This window comes from Equus asinus, chromosome 3, assembly GCF_041296235.1.
Source record: "Equus asinus isolate D_3611 breed Donkey chromosome 3, EquAss-T2T_v2, whole genome shotgun sequence".
In the NCBI taxonomy this organism is placed as follows: Eukaryota; Metazoa; Chordata; class Mammalia; order Perissodactyla; family Equidae; genus Equus; species Equus asinus.
Genome location: NC_091792.1, coordinates 32,570,493 through 32,587,743, shown reverse-complemented (window position 1 = coordinate 32,587,743; position 17,251 = coordinate 32,570,493). Strand labels below are relative to the sequence as shown.

Sequence of the window (17,251 nt, the reverse complement as noted above, 5' to 3'; positions counted from 1 at the left end):
TCCTTCGTTGAAAAGGAGAGCACACACATCCACACATGCAAACTTAATCTCATTTCATCATCCGGCTACTCTTAGCATCTTCTTCTAAAAATAGTTTTGATATGCCAATTATAAATTAGTCTTTAACAAATGATTAAGTCAATTTCCTTTGGGATCTCTAATAGAAACCGTGTAATAAACCTCGTTCAAGTTTACCTATGTGTTGCAAATGCCCTTGAAAGTCAAAATTAAGTAAACAAGTTACTGCCTTAAAAATATTCTAAATGTCATAACTAAAAGTTCTTTGCAGTTATTCTGAATGATATTTCGAAACCAACAGGTCAAGTAGTGAAGCAACATTTATTATTTAGAGGACACCCTCTCCATCTTCAACCCTGGATTGGTGTAAATGGGAAAGTTGCGCTCATTTTTAGCCCAATCTGAGGAAAATATGTACGACTATAACCTGAGGATTTTCCATATGCCCGTTAGGTGTTACTTAACAATTTGGCTCTGCAGAAAAAAAATCGTGAGAATGTGTGGCTACATGTTATATAATTGATAATTTTTATTATCATTATTTCTGGAAAGAATCTAATAATAAGGTGATAATTTTCTCTGATATCAAAGGGCTTCCAGAGTTGATTTCCCACCTAACCACTCACATGTGAATTTACATTGAGCATTGCCTTAACTCTAAAGATGAGTAAATCAGCCCCTTATTAATCAGGTAAAATTCAAATTAGATTTTAGATTTTTTTTTCCTCCTTCAACTTGCCTGGGGAACTTTTTCCTCCCATGTTAGCATTTTTTATAGGTCACAACTAGTCCAGAATATTGTTACATACCCACCCTAAACTGAGGGGGTGGGGCTGATACTCAGCTGGGTCCAAAGGACAGAGCAGACAGAGCAACCAGCCCAAGAGGATTATTCTCAGGCCTTAAAATCTGACGGAATTTGTCCTGCCAAGTGTCAGACTTGCTTGGGATCCATAATTCTTTCCCTTTCTGATTTTCCCCTTTTGGAATGGAAACGTCTGCCCCATGCCTTTCCCACCACTGTACTTTGGAAGCAGATAGAAAGGAATTTTGCCCCAGGATGAACCATACCCCAAATCTCACTCATAATTGATTTAAATGAGTTTGGGTATTTTGGACTTAGAGTTGATGCTGGAATGGTTTAAAACTTTTGCAGATGTTGGAATGGGGTGAATGTATTTTGCATGTGAAAAGGATATGAATTTGGGGAGGCCAAAGCAAGAGTGCTATGGGTTAAATTGCGTCTCCCCAAAGTACATATGTTGAAGTCCTGACGCCCATAACCTCAGAATATGACCTTATTTGGAGACAGGATCTTCACAGAGGTAATCAAGTTAAAATGAGGTTATTAGAACGGGCCCTAACCCAATACGACTGTGTCCTTAGAAAAAAGGAAAATTTGGGTGCAGAGATCCAGATAGAGGGAGGATAATAGGAAGAGACACAGGGAGGAGACAAGCCAAGGAGAGAGGCCTGGAACGGATCGCTCCCACACAGCCCTGGAACTGAGCCTGCTGACACCCTGATTTTGGACTTGCAGCCTCCAGAACTGTGAGACAATAAATTTCTGTTGTTTAAACCACCCAGTTTGAGGTACTTTGCTGTAGCAGTCCTAGCAAACTCATACAACACCACTAATACTAACAATTTAACATAGAAACATATTAATATTTAAATAAAAATGCTTACATGATATTTTAACATCTATTCAACAGCTTTTGATCATATTTTGCGGTAAGATATTTCTAAAGCTTTAACTTCTTTATAAAACATATTTAATAAAGTTACAATCATATCTTAATAGTCCTGTATTTCTTACACACATTCTGCACTGGCACTATTGATTAAAGGAAAAAAGTCAAAAGAAAATGCTCTGAAAGCATATGCAAAAGAAAAAATAACTGAGAAGTAATGGTAATTATAGTTAATTGATAAACATACTAACAAATCATTTTCTGAATTTGGCTGAGCTTTAAATTTCAGAGCTGAAACCCTGATTGTAATATGCAAGAGATCAATTCTTAAGAGAGAAAAAAGCTGATTTATTAAAAATACATAATTCCCCATCAGGTAAAACTTGTAGACAAATAAATAGGACTATGCCTAAAAGCCAGACATCCTATTAACTCATTCAAATTGGATTAATGGAAAACCCAAATAAAGGGCAAAATAGTGTCATCTTTAAGTTATTCTGAGGTCACATTGCACTAAGATTTCTCCAAAGAACACTGCCAATTAAATAATATCACTATTCTTCATCATGAGAGCTTTTGCTTCTAGAATTTGAAACTACTTAAAAGGAAATCTCTGCTTAAATAGACGTTATACTTACATATACTATAAATGAACAAAGAATACCACGTAGATTAGAAAAACATTCAATCTTTTAGCTTTGATTCTTTTTTTTTTTTTGCACATGTTGCCAATGCCTTCCTTTGAAGTAAAAAATAGTTACTTCTTTTATATGTTGTATGATTTAAAGTAAGATAATCAATTATCATCTCACAAATTAGTGCTGAATAATCCCTTTTGTTCTCCCAGGGTATTACGTTCAACCAGGAATGAGGGAGCTTGAATCTGCCCTTTGTACTGGCACAGAGCAGAAGAGAGCCTTCTTCCCCTACCTCTCACTTGCTCCCTGCTCTTGACTCCCTGCAACCCATCATTTTCCCTGAGCAGCAACAGCCTGCACAGGAGCCCTGGGAGTCAGGGATCATGCACGCAACAGCCTGAAGGATGGCTCTCTCGGGCATGAGAGAGCCAGAGCCACCTGCTCTGATGCCACTGGCTCTGATGCCAGTTGAATTCTCAGAAAAGCAGGCAAAATATTCTGATTCCCTTTCACCCTCTCCTTCCCAACACCACCCAGTTCCCAAATGCACTGACAGTCACAGTGTCCTTGACATTAATAGGATGACTAGAAGTATTTGTTGGGAAAGTTTTAGAAGTCAATGAATGCAGCATCATATCTTTGATACAAGCTATGTGGTTACTCCCATTGGGCATAATGATCTTCTCCTTGCCCTGGTGGGTGGAGCCTGCCTTTGACAACATTCTGTAGTGTGTGCAGGCACAGAGAACAATGGTGCTCATCCTGCAGAGCATGGAGATCCCTGTCCAGATCTACACAAAGGCAGACATGGCCCTGGGATACAGTCATTGAGATGGAGCTGCAGCCACCACATTCTTCAGGCTACGAGGGGCTGATAAGAAACATAGATGCCTCACTGACTCCTTGTGTAATGGGGGCAAAGCCAGCTTGGCCACTGAAAGGCCGTATGCTTAACTTAGTTAATATCTCTTGAAGCTGCAGTCCTGACAGATGACAAATGACTTACACAGCCAATGAGTGCTATTTTAAGGCTTTTTAGGAGAGGCAGTTTGTTTGTTTGTTTTAACCTGTAGCCTCCCAGGAACATGTTCTTCAACGTCTAAGGGTCCACTGCTGGCCCAAGGTTAATTACAGTAAGGCCTCCAGGTAGGCTTTACTGGAGTATATTAATGTTAAGCATTTGCAAGCAACCTCATTCAAGGCATTCACCTTGTGATATTTAGGGTTTAGGACCTTTTATTTCTCCAGCTGGTAGAGAGAAAAATAGCTTCAGCAAAGATCAGGTTGACTAGCTACCTGGTCTTGGCTCCATGAGCCTTGACAAGGAGCAGACATACTGTGATAGAACTTCCTAGTTCGTGAGGCAGGACCTTTCCCTACCTGTTCTCCATCACTCTTCTCACGACTGGATGCGACTTTTCTGAAAAGGGACTGTCTCTCTGCCAAGGTACAAGCAGGATATTTGGACACATAGTCTCCTAGTTCTATGAACTATTAAATACAATTTATGTACTTCTGGGCAGAGCCAATTATTTATGGAGTGGGACATGACGGAAAGTCCCCTGGAGTGACAAGGGCATGTGAGAGTCGTTCCCTGTAGGACACAATTTTAGTGATAGTTGAATTAATTTACAGGGCAAAATTTTTCTACTTAACTTCCATAAATCTCAATTTCTCATCTATAATTATAACTTACATTTATTGAATGCTTACTGTGTGCCAGACACTGTTCAAAGCCTCTTTATGTAGTAATCCATTTAATTCTTGTACTAGCTATATGAGGCAGGATCTATTATTACATACAAATTAGAAACAAGACACATAACCACCTTGCAGGGTTTTGCACGGATCGAATGACACGGGGCATATGAAAACCTTGAGCATAGCACACAGTTTGTAGTTCTTTTCTTTGCCACTTAATGACAGACTTAAAATGCCGCTCAGCTTTAAAGGATAAATTTGGGATGACCAGAGATAAAAGAAATATGACATGAATGAGTGAAATTGCCCTGCGGAAGGAAAACTCTGATAAAATAAATATTTGACTAGAAATCAAATTTGCATTCTGTAAACAGAGCTGTCACCAGCTCTAATGAATTGGCATAGTCTGAGGAAGGAAGAAAGAAAATCTCCTGCATTTTCACTGGTTTCTTCCACCTGGCACCTAGACTTCATAGTATGTCAATGATTACTTCTCATACTCCTTCGTTCCTTTACCCATTCAATCAACAAATAGTTATTACGTACCTGCTATGCGTCAATCCTTGACATAAGCACTCAGTATCAGGGGTGCACATCCCATACTCCCTGCTTTTGTGGAGTTTAAAGTCTAGTGGAGAAGACAGACCTTAATCAAGTTGTCCATGAATGTATAATCGCAAACAGAGATGTCATATGGCTTGGGCAACATAGGAAAAAGGCTTCCTGAAGAAGTAGGACTTGAACTGAGAGGAACGAGGAAAACTGGAGGGTGTGGCAAATGGACAATATGAGAAACAATCATGGGATTTTGCCACATGGAGGTTACTGATGACCTTAGCAAGAGTTTTGTTGATGTGTCTAAAAGCCAGAAGGAAGCCAGACAGGACTGTCCTAAGAGAGAGTGAGTGGGCGGTTAAGAAATGCAGGTAGTAAAGTAAAAGATTTTTTAAAAACCACTTTCAAGAAGTTTGGTAGTGACAAAGAGGAGAGAGAACGTTAGCTGGAAGCAGAGGGCCACAGGACAAAAATATAAACATAGCAGTTTCTCCGCTGCCCACCCCCATCTCCGCCTATAATGAACTAGCACATGGAGAGGCTAGTTGCCCAGGGCGACCCGGGCTTGGACAGGAACCAAAATTGCACTCATACAAGAATATGCACTTGGTAAAATGTAATATATACAGACCAATAAAAGTTCTACTATAAACAACCATCCTTTGGACAAGGCAGTAGCCTTCTGAAACATAATGCCGCTTTCCTTTATAATGGAATTTTACCTGTGTTTCAATTAAAAATATTCTTTAAATAATATTTTCCAGACACACTGGACTAGCATAATTAGGTTAAACATACATTGTTACAAATTTACTATGTCTTAATATTCTGTTTTATGAACAAATCTGTGTGCTAATGAGGTGTACAAGCATTCTGCTTCAGTGGATTATATAGACCCACAGCATTTCACTGACTGATTAAATAGCTAGACAGAAAATTAACTCTTTCAGGCCACTAGCAGATTATTCGTGCTCTGAGAGTCAGTTACTGCTGCTGCTGCTGTTGCTGCTGAAGTGAATAAAACAGACGTCTGAAACCCTGTAAAAAGTCAAAAGAATAAATTGAGGATGACATTCTACAGATTTATATTCCCCTTGAAGCCATTTTTATCAACACAATTTTGGATGTGTCTATTTTCATTGTCATCAAAAAGTCACTGTTGCATTCACATTAATTGCCTAAGAAAGCACATCAACTCTGCACTGTGGCTAAATGGACACCTTTCATAATTAAAAAATGAATCCGAGACTAAGTACCTAACGCTACACCCACGGAGGGCAGGCATCCTCCGGGAAAGCCATGAAGAGACTGATTCCAAGTGTTAAATAGATTAATTCACAGAAATAGATCCAAGTATCTGTGGTATTTTCTCTGCGACCGTTTCTCTTGACATCCTCCCCTCTGGCTACTATATATTTTTCTACAAAGAAAGTAATTAGGAAACAGCATGTCTAATAAACTCAGAGGCGGGTCAGTGTTGATTAGATATGGAAACCACATTCTGAGAGAATGGAAGGAAGCTGACCTGCACACCTGATTGTGGTATGTGAGCCCCACTGACGAGAAATAGATTTTTTTAAGCTATTGAAGTTCACCAGCGTGGATACTAATCCTTTTCCCAAAAAAACTGAGCAGAAGAAAAATGCCAAGGTTGTTTAGAAAGCACTGAATTACAAGATCCGGAATAAGCTGCTTCATCAGACAGACAGCTAGAAAATCCTATTTGCAAAATAGCTCCCACTAGCTTCTTCTATGTCCTGACTGAGACTCAATTTTGTCTAGAAAATGCACTCCCGTCAGCGGTAAGGAAGAGAAACGGTGTCTCTCCCTCCTATCAGAAACACCACCGCCTGGATGAATGGACCGCGGGCGCGCAGCGGCTCAAACGCGCAGAACTGATGCGGGGAACAGTCACAGTCGGTCTCCCAGCACTAAGGGACGATCCCTTTGAGGCGCCCGGGGAGGACAGTATCCAGACCACCTGGTCCTAGGCAGGCAGCCCGGGCTGCACGGTGGCGGCCACACCCTGGCTGCGAAGGTCAGGAAGGCAGCGCGGGTAAAATCGCCAAGAAGCAAAGGGAAGAACTCCTGCACCCTCGCTACGTGTCGGGGAGCTGGGGCGTATCTGGGGGCCCCTGGCGCCAGCAGAGGAGAGACCTGGGACGGGGGCGGGGCAGAAGGTGGGCAGAGCCCCTTCCCGCCAGCTGCTTTTACCTGCTGCAGCTGAAGCTTAGCCGCTGTCTCCTGCTGCGTCCTTGCATCGGTTCCGGACTGGACAGCAGCCACCACCTCCACCGCCTGCACCTGCAGCTGAGCGGGGCCCCTCTTTGGACAGGCTACCCTCCGGGCATCCCAGCTCCAAGGTCCCATGGCTGGGACATCTCGGCGTCCTGCTGCTACGCCTCGCCAGCTTGTCGCGGCGTTAGCCTACCTGCTCCTGAACTGCCCCGTGCTACGGGGACAGGTACTCTCGCCTGGGACTGAACCTCACCCGGTGCTCCACCTGCCCACCTGGGGCGCACTTGGTTGCAGCAGCCGCGACGGTCCCAGCGTCCTGATCACCAACCCTGTGCTCCGGGTGCCCGTAGGGCGCTCGCTTTGGCTCGACCCGCTCCGGGACCTGGTGATTCGAGTGCAGCCGGGGGACCGGTGCGAGGTGACGGTGCTGGACGCCCTGCCTCTGCACCACGGAGCGCTCTGCCCGCGCCGCTTCCCCTGCGCCTTCGGGCCCCGCCAGGTCCGGTACACTCACTTCGGTTCCCGCAGCTCCGGACGCGCCCGGGTGCGGCTGCAGCTGCTCTGCGAAACCCCGACTTACACGCTGGCGCTGCGGTTCACGGTGGCGGTGGTCGTGGTCTTCTCCCACTTGGAGCTGGTAACGCGCAACGGGCCTTTGGCGGTGGAGAAGCTGCGGGGCTGGAGCCCGGCCATCGACAGGAGAGTGCTGGACTTCGCCTCCCTGGAGTCCGGAGCCGCGAGCGCCCGCAGGTGCCGGCTCATCCCTCTTCCACCCGAGGGCGGCCCACTGCCCAGGTACGGGCGTTTGGTGGACGCCGTGGGGGTCCCTCTCACCAGAGGCAAGGGCATAGACTGTGAAGCTTTTGTCCGGGCCGGCGTGCGCTACCAGCACACCGCCACCACCCCCTCGCCCAACCGGGACTATGTGCCCATGGTGGTGGAGCTGCTAGGGCGAGAGGACCGAGGAGCTGGGTCGGTGGAGGTGCTGCTCCGTGAGCACTTCCAGCTTCTGGTGAGGATCCTCGAGGGAGCCGAGAACACCACGCCCAAGCCCAGCTTCGAGGCCCTGATGGTGATGGAGGTCGATCAGTTTCTGCTGACGGCTCTGACGCCTGATGCACTAGCTGCGGAGGATATGGAGTCTGACCCTGATGACCTGGTCTTCAACGTTCTCAATGCCCCCACAACTACTTCAGGGCAGCAGGGCTATTTGGTCAGCACTGACGACCCCCTGGGCCTTCCAGTCTCCTTCTTCACCCAGAGGGAGCTGCGGGAACTAACAATTGCCTACCAGCCGCCGACAGAGAAATTGGATGGGGAGCACCTCTTCCAGCTGGAGCTGGAGGTGATGGACAGAGATGGCGCCACCTCAGACCCCTTTGCCTTCATGGTGCTAGTGAAGTCCATGAACATCTTGGCCCCAGTGGCTAGCTATAACCAGGGACTACTGCTTTTTGAAGGTCAGTCAAGGCCCCTATCCAGTGCCCACAACCTTCAAATCAGTGATAATTCTAACCTGGAGGAGGTGAAAGTAGCTGCAGTCAGGGGCTTGAGACATGGGCAGCTAGTGGTGCTTGGGGCACCTGCTGGGTGCAAGCATTTCACACCAGTGGACCTGGCAGCAGGGCGAGTGGTGTACCAGCATGATGGCAGTGACACCTACAGTGACAATATCATCTTCCAGATGAAGGATGGGCACAACCAGGTGGAATTCCTCTTCCCGGTCACCATTATACCTGTTGATGATGAACCACCAATGGTCAGTGCTAACACTGGGCTCTCAGTGACTGAAGGGCAGGTGGTCCAGATCTCCCCCTTTGTCCTGAGTGCTACAGATATTGACTCTGAGGACTCAACCATCTGCTTTGTGCTGGAGGACCAGCCTCTGGAAGAAAAAGAGGAAGAAAGAGGGTGGGATCTGGCTGCTGGTTCCTCCCACTCAAGTCAGCTCCTGGGGGAGATGCTGCTGCGGCAGGTTGAACCACCTCTGTCCTCCGAAGAGGAAGACTGGCATTATGTGGGAAAGGAAGGACTTTATGAGACGGTAGTGACTGAGTGGCTTCAGCGAGACATAATGGAAGGGAAAGTCTTCTACCACCATCTTGGACCCCATAGCCCTCAATCTGTTATGACCCAGCTGACTTTCCATGTGCAGGATGACCATGACCCTCCCAATCTATCCAAGCAGCACTTCTTCACCATCAAGGTTCAACCAGTGGATCTGCAGAGTCCCGAGCTTTTTCTAGGAACTACCCTTGAAATGACTGTGCAAGAATATCAACTCACTCACTTCCAGAAGAAATTCCTCCAATACATTGACCAGGACTCAGATGACCAGAACCTATGGTACACCCTATTGACACCTCCAACTGACACAGATGGCAACCACCCAGTCCAGGCTGGAGACATTGTGCTTACTGATTCACCAGACACACCCATCGTGCACTTTACCCAGGCCCAGGTGAATCACCACAAAGTCGCCTACCAGCCTCCACAGAGGAAGCTGGGTATTGTACCACGGGTTGTGCAGTTCACCTACCAGGTGAAGGATGCTGCAGGCAACAGTATAACAGGCACATTCACATTATTCCTGAAGCCTGTGGACAATCAGCCTCCAGTAGTTACCAACAGAGGCTTTACTGTCTTAGAGGGAGAAAGCTTTATCCTCAGCAGTAGTGAGCTGGATGTTACAGACCCTGACACAGACATTGACCAGATTGTCTTCATGTTAGTCTGGGGTCCCCAACATGGACACTTGCAGTACTTAAAAAAATGTATGGTCCTGGGGGAATCTTTTAGGCAAGCTGATATTATTAATGGGAGTGTCTCTTACCAGCACAGCAGAGACCAGAGTACCAGTGACACCTTCCATCTGGAGGTAAGTGACAGGGTACACCACGTACCCATCACTGTCAAGATTTCTGTGCATCCCACTGCAGCTGACAGAAGTCCCAGGATCTCTTTTACGGGTAGTTCATTATTAGATGTTTCCATAGATGTACTGGAAAACAGAGCCACTGAGATTACCATGGGTATCATCCATGGCAAAAGGAAGGGCACAAGAGACTTGATGCTGTCTTTCATCATGGAAAACAGTCCCCAATTGGGCACTATTCTGGTGAATGGATTACCCACAGAACAATTCACTCAAGAGGACCTCATTAGTGGGGCAGTAGTCTACGTCCACACTGGAGGTGAAGTTGGTTTCCAGAAGCAACATGATACCTTCAGCTTTGCTGTCTCCAAGGGTTCTTATCAATGGGTGGTTGGGGACAGCATAGTGGAGAGAGTGCAGGTGCAAGTGATAGTGCTGCCTGTGGACAACGTGGTCCCCAAGGTCTTGGTGAGAGAGGCATATGTTGTTTATGAAGGTGGGAAGAGCCCCTTGACCTTAGAACATCTCAATATTGAAGATGTGGACACTCCCCAAGATGAAATCCTATGCACAGTGACTGGTCAGCCAGCCTCTGGCTACCTGGAAAATATTGCACCAGCTCCTGGCTCAGATGTGTCACAGGCTGGTAGCCCCATCAGTGCTTTCTCCATCAGAGATGTCCAGATGATGCATATCAATTACATACAAAGTATCCACAAGGGGGTAGAGCCACAAGAAGATCAATTTATCTTTTATTGCTCTGATGGCATTAACTTCTCCCCAAATATCTTCTTCCCTATAATCATCTTACCCACCAATGATGAGCAGCCTGAACTTTTTGCCCGTAAGTTTGTGGTATTAGAGGGGATGAGCCTGGTCATAGACACCCCACTGCTCAATGGGGCAGATGCTGACTTGCCACCAAATGAGCTTCACTTTCAACTCACAGCCCTCCCTCGGCATGGACGAATCATACGGCAGCTGGCCACAGGCAGCCAGCCCATCCACAGCTTTACCTTACAGGAGATCCAGGAGGCCTCCACCATTGTGTATGAGCATGATGACTCTGAGACCTCAGAGGACAGTTTTGAGGTCTGGCTGAGTGATGGCAAGCATACTACCCACAGGAAGGTACCCATTGTGGTGATCCTGGTAGATGATGAGACCCCTCGGCTCACCATCAATGGTGGGCTGGAATTAGAGACTGGACACACTGCAGTCATCACAAATCAGGTCCTCAAGGCCACAGATCTTGACTCAGATGATAAACGCCTCAGTTTTGTCCTCCGTTCTGGGCCTCAACAGGGCTTCTACAGAGACTGAGACAACCCAAAGGGGAAGTGAGGAACAACCTCACCCTGGGAATGAACTTTACCCAGGATGAGATTGACAGAGGCCTCATCTGTTACACCCACACAGGCCAAGAAGGAGTTCTTGACCTTATCAAGTTTGATGTGACTGATGGTGTTAACCATTTGATAGACCGCTACTTCTATGTCACCATTGGCAGCTTGGACAGGGTCTTCCTTAAGGTCATCAGCAAAGGGGTCACTTTGACAGAAGGTGGCAGAGTGGCCCTCACCACTGATCTACTTAGCACCAGTGACATCAACAGCTCTGATGAACAGCTTCACTTTAGCATCACACAGGCTCCTAGCCTGGGGCACTTAGAAAGTTCTGACCACCCTGGGGAACCCATTGCCTCTTTCACTCAGCTTCAGTTGGCTGGCAACAAACTATTCTATGTCCACACTTCAAATGATGAGATAAAGATGGACAGCTTTGCGTTTCAAGTGACTGATGGACACAACCCTGTGTTCCGAACCATCAGGATCTTCATCACAGATGTGGACAATAAGAAACCTATCTTGACCATCCATAAACTAATATTGCAGGAAGGGGAAAGCAAGCTGATCACTCCCTTTGAGTTGACAGTGGAAGACAAGGATACCCCAGATGATCTTCTCCTCTTTAGCATCACCCAGGTCCCCTTCCACAGCAAGATTTTGTATAATGGCAGCCATCCTGTGACCACCTTCACCAAACGGGACCTGAACGAGAACTTGATTAGCTATTGGCACAATGGCAGTGAGACGACTGAAGACAGCTTCTCCTTGACTGTGACAGATGGCACTCATGCTGATTTCTATGTCTTCCCAGACACTGCCCTGGAGACACACAAACCTCAGGTAATGAAGATCCACATATGCCCTCTAGACAACAGGCTCCCTCAGATTGCCGTTAACAGGGGAGCCCCAGCCTTGAAGCACCTTCACACTGGACACGTGGACTTCCTGATTACCAACAAGTCTCTGAAGGGAGAGCATCAGGATGGCCCCCACAGGCTCCTGAAGTATAAAGTGACCAGAGGACCAGAGCATGGCTTCATTATCAACACTGGCCTTGGAAACGAGAGCACGCGAGTGTTTACACAAGGTTAGTGTACAATGTCCCCTCTGTCCCTCTCCTTGAGTGGATCAGATCTCTCAGCTCTGTGTAAAATTGTCCTGACCTCAGCCCATTTGCAGAAAGATTCTGATTCTAGGGAAATACAATGGAATGTGAAATTATTCTTGTAATGAAAATGGCAACAAGACCTTTTTCAATTGTTTCATCAGAATCCCCATTTAAAAGGAACCCTCAGGGCCGGCCCCGTGGCGCAGCGGTTAAGTTCGCACCTTCTGCTTCTCAGCGGCCCGGGGTTCATTGGTTCGGATCCCAGGTGCAGACATGGCACCGCTTGGCACGCCATGCTGCGATAGACGTCCACATATAAAGTAGAGGAAGATGGGCACAGATGTTAGCTCAGGGCCAGTCTTCCTCAGCAAAAAGAGGAGGACTGGCAGTAGTTAGCTCAGGGCTAATCTTCCTCAAAAATAAAAAAGGAACCCTCAGACATTTAACAAGGGTGGTAGTTATGCCTTAAAACTGCAAAATGCAGGAAGACAGCTTCTGCTCCTGAAATATTGTAGGATAAGGTTGCATTAATTTTGATCATATCAGCTTAATTTTTAATTTTAAGTAAAGAATGACCTATCTAGGCATTATGTGCATAGTTTTTCAGTAAGTCTAGACTTCTAAAGATGATATTTGGTATTTACATTTTGAATATTAGTATTATGCTGCACGTTATTATACTATTCAAATGTACTTTCTGCCTCTAAATAAAAAGCATAGAACTAAGTTTCCCACGTTTTAAAGACCATTTTTCTTTGATATTTGTTGTTCATACTAATGGTGAACTAGAGGCAGGTCCCTGAGCTCTCCTAGGTGATGTGACACCTGGGGTCTTTTAGCTGCTCTTTACATTGTCTTCAAACTTTTTTTATGTAGCTCTATATATGAGATGTCAAGAGATGCGGGCAATTTCCCACAAAACATACATACAAACCTAGATGCAATCTTAGAGTAAAACTTATGAAGGATATTTAAAAAATAGGTTAGCCACATTTTCAGAATTGCTTCTAAAGCAATTGAAATCGTATGTGCTTCCATAAGAATTGTTCTTACAAATAAATATCCCCAAAATGTAAATTGTCTTTAAAATACTAATAATTACCAATACAAAAACACAATTATAGACCCAATTGATAAATTCTTGAAAATCCAGGAGAATAGGCAATAGAAAAATATCATGATTTTATTCTCATTTTCTTGTATCTTAGAATACAGTAGTTATTCTTGTTTAATTCATTTCAACAAGTAATTAATGAGTCTCCACCATTATGCCAAGCTCCATACTTGTACAGATGACCAAAAACCGGGTAGACTCAGCTCTCCATAGAGGCAAGGATGTTGTGAACCACACATAGGTAGAATGGCCTTCTTGTTGGGCATGATCACAGAGATTGAGCACATAGGAGCACAGTAACAAAGTTTTAAACTAAAGTTCTATTTTTGCCATTGTAACTTTCAGAAAAAGTTAGATTAGTGTTCATTTAATCATTTTTGAAAATTTAGATTCGTCTTCATTTAATCATTTTAAGTTTTATTTGTTGTAGTATTTTTATGACCTATTAAAACACTGAAATTCTTAACATACTCATTTTCTACTGTGCCTTTATGACCTGTAAGATGCTCACTCTTTTATTAGCTGACATTGATGAGATGAGGATCCGCTACATCTTGAACGAAGGCAGCAAGGCAACAGAAGACGTCTTCTACCTCTCTGTTGAAGACAATGGTAAGCCAATATTGAAACCTTGAAAGTGAGTCTTAGTTCATTAAAATCAATATGAAATTGAAATAAAATTAAATCGTTTATATAGTAATCACAATCAATAATGTCATAATATCAATAAATGTGTGATTTTTGTTTTATTTCCGGTCCTATGCCAAATGAGTCTTGACAATTGCTTTTTAGGAAGGGCAAAGAATGAGGACGTTCAATAATTAGATATGAAGCATTTTACCTGACTTGGATTCTGTGTGACTTCCTATAGGCAAGTACATTTCTCTTCAGGGGCTTCTGAGAATCCTGCAGGTGGTTTCTATCATTCTGAAACAAACTGGAAAATCCACCTTTAGATTTCGTTAGAATTTTCAGCTCTAGAACTGAATCTTAGTGGTTCCTTGATCTCAGGTGTGTAATCTTCCTGGATGGGGTGAAAAATATATTTATTGGCATAGAGGAAAACTCGCTTTAAAAATTGCCTATTTATGTTTCATCTATGTCTGTTTAGTGTCTTCAGAGTAACATAATGGTCAGCAACTAGTTAACAGAAGGCACTTTCTTTACACAGCTAGGAATATGTGCATTATGTGGTCAAAGAAAACTCATTTTGCAGTATGACAGGATAATTGCAGAAATTATGTCCATGTGCTGCTTGCCGCTCAATAACCTCTTTTAGTATAAATCATTACTCATTCCCTTTAAGCAGCATGCATTTTCTTCCTAAATTATGTGTAATCAGTCAGGACTGTATTTATTGGAAAGCAGTCCTGGCTGAAAGGCCACATGGTATACTGAGTTGGAATCCCAACTTGCCCCGTGTGACCTTGTCCTCTCTGTGGTTCATTTCCCCGTGTATAAAATGGTGGTCTATAAAAGGGTTGCCTAGAGGATTAAGTGAGATAATATATGTAAAGCATTTGGCACAAGGTAAGTGCCATTAATAGCTGCTTTCTCTCTTCTAACTACACTGCCAACCACTGATCACTCCTGTCCATCTTCTCACTTAAAGTTTAAGAACAGATCTTTCCTTCCTTCCCCAAATTCTCAAGAATCAAAGTTACTAAAAAAGTGAGGATGAATTTGAGCCTTCTAAACTGATTCACTCAAGTAAAGCACATGTAAGGCTCAAATAGTTCATAGCAACTATTTTCCTTTCTGTTTTTGAGAAGGATGACACCCCAAAAAGAAATACATCCATCAGGGACACTGCTTTCTGGGCAACATCAGAAACAAGAGTCAGTCTGTGCTGATAAATAACGTGAGCTTTACACAGCTACCTTTTGTGAGTGCTTTCTGTGGGCCAGGCAGTGATTACATAATTTTGATCTTCACTGCAAAACAGGAGGTAAATGTTATGATGCCCATTTTAAAATGAAGACACCAGGTTGAATGACTTGCCTGAATTCAGACAGGTGATAAACAGGTGAGCTGGAATCAAATCCAGGTCTTGCCGATTCCAAACCAGAACTCTTACCCGCTAATGCTATGCTACCTCTGTTTTGGGAAGCCAAAACCATGGACGGAGATCCGAGAACAGGGCAAAGACAGCTTCTTCCTAACCAGACAAAGAAGCGCCTTGTAATTTAAAGTGATGAGAATGATCAAACAGACTCCGAAACTTTTTTTTTTTTTTTTGAGGAAGATTAGCCCTGAGCTAACTACTGCCAGTCCTCCTCTTTTTGCTGAGGAAGCCTGGCCCTGAGCTAACATCGTGCCCATCTTCCTTTACTTTATACGTGGGACTCCTACCACAGCATAGCGTGCCAACCGGTACCATGTCTGCACCAGGATCCGAACCGGCGAGCCCCAGGACACCGAGAAGCTGAAGGTGCGAACTTAACCGCTGCGCCACCGGCCAGCCCCGCTCCAAAACATTTGAGGCCGCATTTGCTCATATGCATATCCACAAGCTAATTAAATGTTTATGCATTCATTTGTTCAGTGGATTTTTTTTTTATTGCCTTGTGAGTGCCGTGCACAGAGCTAAGCTTCATGTCCGCCCATGATGAGACTTCTTGGAATAGTCTACAACCGTTGATGAAAGACTCACTTTAAACATTTTGTATCTGACCTTTTCAAGTTCTATGAATCTATTTCTTTACAATAGTCAACTTAATGTTTTTTTCTTTTAAAATATCCCTACTTTTAAAATACTTCCCAAATGGAATGTTTAATGAGGGTTACAATTTCCTCGTCCTCTCCAGCTTCTAGAGGCTGTCCCGTTCCTCCATCTTCAAAGCCAGAAGTGGCTGAGTCCTTCTCATGCTGCTTCACCCTGAAGCTCCCTTTCCTGCCTTCCCCTTTCACTTAAAAGAACCCTGTGATTACATTGGACTCACCTGGGGAGTCCAGGCTACTCTCTCTCATCTCAAAATCCTTAATCACATCTGCAAATTCTGTTTTGCCAAGTAATTTAACATATTCTCAGGTTCTGGGAATTCAGACATGGACGTTAGCAGGCCATTAGTCTGCCTACCACAAGTGTTAAAGGAATCAACACACATAAGGCACTTTGAAGAGTGCTGGCACGTGGCAGCACTCAGTAAATGTGATTATCATTAGAATTATCAGCTAGGATACCAAATTTTTTATTTTTCTTCTTCTAGGTGAAAAGAAGCTTAATAATTTTTTCCTGGAAATCTATAATTAGAATAGTTGATTATGAAGGTCAACTTTTAAACTGTTATGGTGAATTATCTTATTGGAGTACTGCCTGGAAACCTTAGTTTCTTTTCTCTTTTTCTCTGCCTGCTTAAAAACTGGTTTCTTCTTTACTAGAAGTTCACTAAAGAGGCAAAGGTGGAAGAGGAAGTAACTTACATCCACGGGTCTAGCCTTTGCAGCTACACATTAAGCTCCTACACACGGGAATATCTTGCCTATCCACATTTTGTTTTCTATGTCAATTGTGGCTTTTTCTTTTTGCTCTGCTACAGTTAAATGAAGTAACATATACCAAAAATGTAATATGATGCCTAGTGTATATCAATTCCCCAATAAATATGAATTTCCTTCTCTTCTTTCCTCTCACATACTTACGAACATAATTATACTTGTGTACACAGCTTAACTGAGATTTCAGATGGAAATTTTTGACACTGTATCTGGCTTGAATATTCCATCAATTTCTGCAATCCTGATTAAGGCTAAATCAGTATAACATCTCAGTCTATTTTATAACATTGGTGGTAAATTTCATTATGTTCATTATGTCCTGAAAGCCACTAGTAAGATAGGGAATAAATTTTAGATTTCTAAAGCTCTAAACTGTGTCAATTAGCATACTGTCAAGTTCATTAATCCTCCTCTCACTAAATCACTATACTCATAGATTTGTCTTGAAATTTTACCTAACTCT

General features: G+C 43.9%; 1 protein-coding gene across 1 annotated transcript in view; it reads left to right on the top strand.

The window, feature by feature from the left end:
- The first annotated feature begins 6,798 nt into the window (after positions 1–6,798).
- Positions 6,799–17,251, top strand: part of FREM3 (FRAS1 related extracellular matrix 3) — an 86,166-nt gene continuing 75,713 nt past the window's right edge. Inside the window, 3 exon segments of the mRNA XM_014838322.3 lie at positions 6,799–11,025; positions 11,028–12,155; positions 13,813–13,902. Coding sequence (XP_014693808.3) covers positions 6,975–11,025; positions 11,028–12,155; positions 13,813–13,902 — 5,269 coding nt within the window. The 5' untranslated portion in view covers positions 6,799–6,974.